At 56.2% G+C, this 3,205-nt stretch overlaps 1 protein-coding gene across 1 annotated transcript; it reads right to left on the bottom strand.

Annotated features, from left to right (window-relative positions):
• Positions 1-297: 297 nt before the first annotated feature.
• On the bottom strand, positions 298-2,879 carry SYT8 (synaptotagmin 8). The gene is made up of 8 exons (XM_074149253.1): positions 2,762-2,879; positions 2,241-2,398; positions 2,015-2,110; positions 1,608-1,775; positions 1,226-1,393; positions 915-1,032; positions 626-759; positions 298-531 (listed from the first exon to the last, which is right to left on the bottom strand). The coding sequence occupies exons 1-8, from the start codon at positions 2,877-2,879 to the stop codon at positions 298-300; spliced, it is 1,194 nt and encodes a 397-aa protein (XP_074005354.1).
• Positions 2,880-3,205: the final 326 nt, after the last annotated feature.

Genomic DNA, 3,205 nt, shown 5'->3' with positions numbered 1-3,205 from the left:
CTTGAAGGTCTCTGTATTTGTTCCCCCAGGCCATGAGTGGTTGGGATGAGCTGGCTACTGTGACCATACTGTCCACTCTAGCATCCTCTGCTCCACATCCAGCCTTGCCTTGGGGTGCCGAGCTGCTCCGCTCCAGGCATTATACAGGGTATGAGCTGCACCAGGAGCCCCCAGCGCCCTCTTTGCTGGCACTGAGCTGGGACCAACATGTCCAGATGCTGCTGAGCAGAAGCCCCTCACCCCTCTGCAAGCCCTCTGTCCTGCCCCCCATGGTGGAGGAGGAAGAGGAGACCTTCACTATCTGGGGGGCAGGGGCAGCTTGAGGTGGAACTTCAGCCCCAGGGCTTTGTCAACCACATCTGGAGGTTGCAGGCTGTGCCACTGGGCAAGGGGCCGGCGTGGGTTGGACAGCATGTCGGACCAGTGCCGCAGCTGGTTGCCTGTTGCCCGGCAGCCAAGGAAGAGTTTGCCGATGGGCTCGTTCTTGGTCACTTTGTCATGATCCCAGACAGAGATGACCACATCCACGTTCTGGGGGGAAAGCAACACAAGAAAGAGGGTCAGTGGGAGGGGGCTTGCCACAGCAGGGGACCTGCTCAGCCCTGGGCACTGCAGGGAAACCCACCTGGATCTGATTGAAAGGCACCTCAAAAACAAACGCCTCATTGAAGTAAGGGCTTAAGGTGTTTTTCTTCACACTTGTCTTCTTCTTCTTCCATTTCTTCCTGTTCAGGATGAGATGCACCTTAACAAAAGGATCTGAGGAGAGAGAGGACATGGCTGGCACAAGTGACAATTTTCAACTGTGGAGCTCAGCCACAAAACAGCTTCCCTGGGCCATTCCCAAGCAGACCACAGTATCCCACTTGTCGGGCAGGAGTAGGGAGATCTGAGCATGAGCAGCCCCTGCTTACCTGAGAGCCCATCAGAGTCCATCCGCTTCAACTTCTTGGCTTCCAGGATGAGCACCGTCAGCTTGCCGGTGCTGGGGACATAGCGCAGCGAGAAGCAGATCTCGCCCAGTTGCTCTTCCTGATGGAGAGATACCAGCAGTAAGCATCGGGCAGAGGAGCCAGCTCACCTGGGGCTGGACCACCAGGCTGGCCCCAGGTTTCCTGGGTTTCCCCCACCCTCATGCTTGCCCCTGCAAGCCTGCTTCTTGGGGTGGTGGCAAGCAAAGTGACAGCGCATCCCTCCCAGCAGTTTCCCACCCACCAGGACCAACCTCCACTTTACTGGCTGCTGCCAGGTCGCTCCACTGCTCGATGACATGCTGCAGGCTGACACTGGCCAGGGGCAGCCGGACCTCACCGATGATGTCGTGCTTGGCAAAGCGGTTGAAGTCATAGATCTGCATCACCAGTGTGGATTCAGGCACCTCCGCCTGGGGTACCTGCAGGGGAAGACCCGAAAGCCTGAACTCACTTCTCAGTGGCAGCCCTGCCCCATGGGACAGGGCAGTGGATGCAATAACAGGTCTTTCTCTCTGAGGCTTCCCCATCCTGATTGCAAAAGCATCTCCCTGCCTGCAGAAGTTTTTGCCCAGGGAGCAATGCCTGTGTAATGCTCGTGATGTGACCAAAAAACAATGAACTATAGTTTCTTACCAGGAAAGTGAAGCTCTCATTGAAGATGGGGTTCAGGGTCTTGCGGTAAACCTTGGTCTCATACTTCTTCTTCATATCGGACGTTAGGTAGACGATCACATATGGATCGGATGTGCCTCCGCTGTCCATGGCCTTCAGCTCAGCTGCCTGCTTCACACCAACTTTCAGCTTAAAGGGATTGATGCACAAGGTCACCAGGTGGTGGAGGCCAGATGATGGGGGGCTAGGTGGGAAGCCAGCTAGTGCAGCAGGGAATATGCCTCTGCACTATGTTGGTGTAAGAGCTGGGTGGCTGCAGGCAGGGGGAGAGGTGCAAGAAGGTATGGTCCACCTCAGTGGGCAGCAAAAAGGGACCATGCAAGAGCAAAGCCTTTTCCCTGCTGTGCCGCCACCAGAAGCATCCCTACCTCCTGAGCACGGAAGTTGTACTCCAGGCAGTACTGCAGCTTTCCTCGCCCCGTCTGCTCCACACCCCGCTCCAGGTCCTCCATCTCAGGCTGGACCTGCAGCAGAGAGCAGCACTACCCTCAGGACATGCTCAGCCACATCCCCAGCCACTCCCGGGACCAGGCATGGTGGCAGCAAACCTCTTAGGAAGGAGGGAAGCGGGGGAGAGGGGAAAGCAGGACGCACGAGGCTAGCCATGGTGGAGCTGCTGACAGCATGCAAGTTGACTCTCTCCTTCTTCTTGGGCTTCTTCTTGCAACAGCAGTACCTGATGATGCAGATGAGGAAGAGGAGGACAAGAACGGCTGCTGCCACAGCCACAGCGATGAGTGCCCATTTGGGTACTGGTGAGACGTTTAGGGAATGGAGATGGACAGAAGAGTTAAAACCAAGCAAAAACATAGATAGTGCATTTAAACCCTTTCCTGGTGCTTCAGCATTAAGTTGTAGTTTAAAAATTGTCCTTATAATCCTGGACAGACCCCATGCAGGGAGGCTGTGGTGGAGAGCATTCTCCAAATGGACAGCAAGGATGCCCTGCACTCCCGGTGCAGCACAGTACCCCTTTGCAGCAGCCCCACCCTGATGGACCCCGATGAAAAAAGGGATTTGGAGGGAGGGAGAAGTGGATACACAGCCTCCAATTCCAGGAGCGACCCCTGGGATAATGCTGCCTGAGAGAGCAGGGCAAGCACTGCCATACTCACGTGGGATCCAGCTAAGCCAGCTGCCCGGGAAGCCTGGCTGAGCCGTGGTGGCGATGGCCACGGGGCTGCTGGCAAGCAGGGAGGCCATCACCCTGCCTTTCCTGGCTGCCACTGCCATGGCTAAGCTGGGGTGCCCTGGGGAGGCAAGAAAAATTAACAGGGTGGGGATTTCCTTTCCAATAATATGTGTGCCGCCAGTGGCCCAGGGCTCTAATGAGAGCAAACACAATTAAACCACAGGGCCCAACATAAGCGTTGAGGGCTTGGCCACTTTGGCAATGAGCTGTGAAATGGAGCTGGAGGGAGCTGCGGGCAGGGAGGGCTCTGCGCCAGCCAGCCCCTTGCCTGCAGCCTTCTCCTGTATATCCTTGCAAGCCTGCCTTTGAAAAGGGGAGGGAGCAGGGGATAGATTAGGGAGTTTTCCTTTGTTTTTGAGAAGAGGAA

This window comes from Numenius arquata, chromosome 6 (assembly GCF_964106895.1).
Source record: "Numenius arquata chromosome 6, bNumArq3.hap1.1, whole genome shotgun sequence".
Lineage (NCBI taxonomy): Eukaryota > Metazoa > Chordata > Aves > Charadriiformes > Scolopacidae > Numenius > Numenius arquata.
Note: the sequence above shows the minus strand (reverse complement) of the source record. Positions and strands in the feature narration are given on the sequence as shown.

Bases quoted from the DNA above. Each gene is read 5' to 3' on its own strand.
- SYT8 (XM_074149253.1), bottom strand. From the start codon at position 2,879: ATGGCAGTGGCAGCCAGGAAAGGCAGGGTGATGGCCTCCCTGCTTGCC. The intron at 2,399-2,761 runs GTGAGTATGGCA...ACGTCTCACCAG, and splicing joins CTGGCTTAGCTGGATCCCAC to TACCCAAATGGGCACTCATC. The intron at 760-914 runs GTAAGCAGGGGC...CTCTCTCCTCAG, and splicing joins GGACTCTGATGGGCTCTCAG to ATCCTTTTGTTAAGGTGCAT.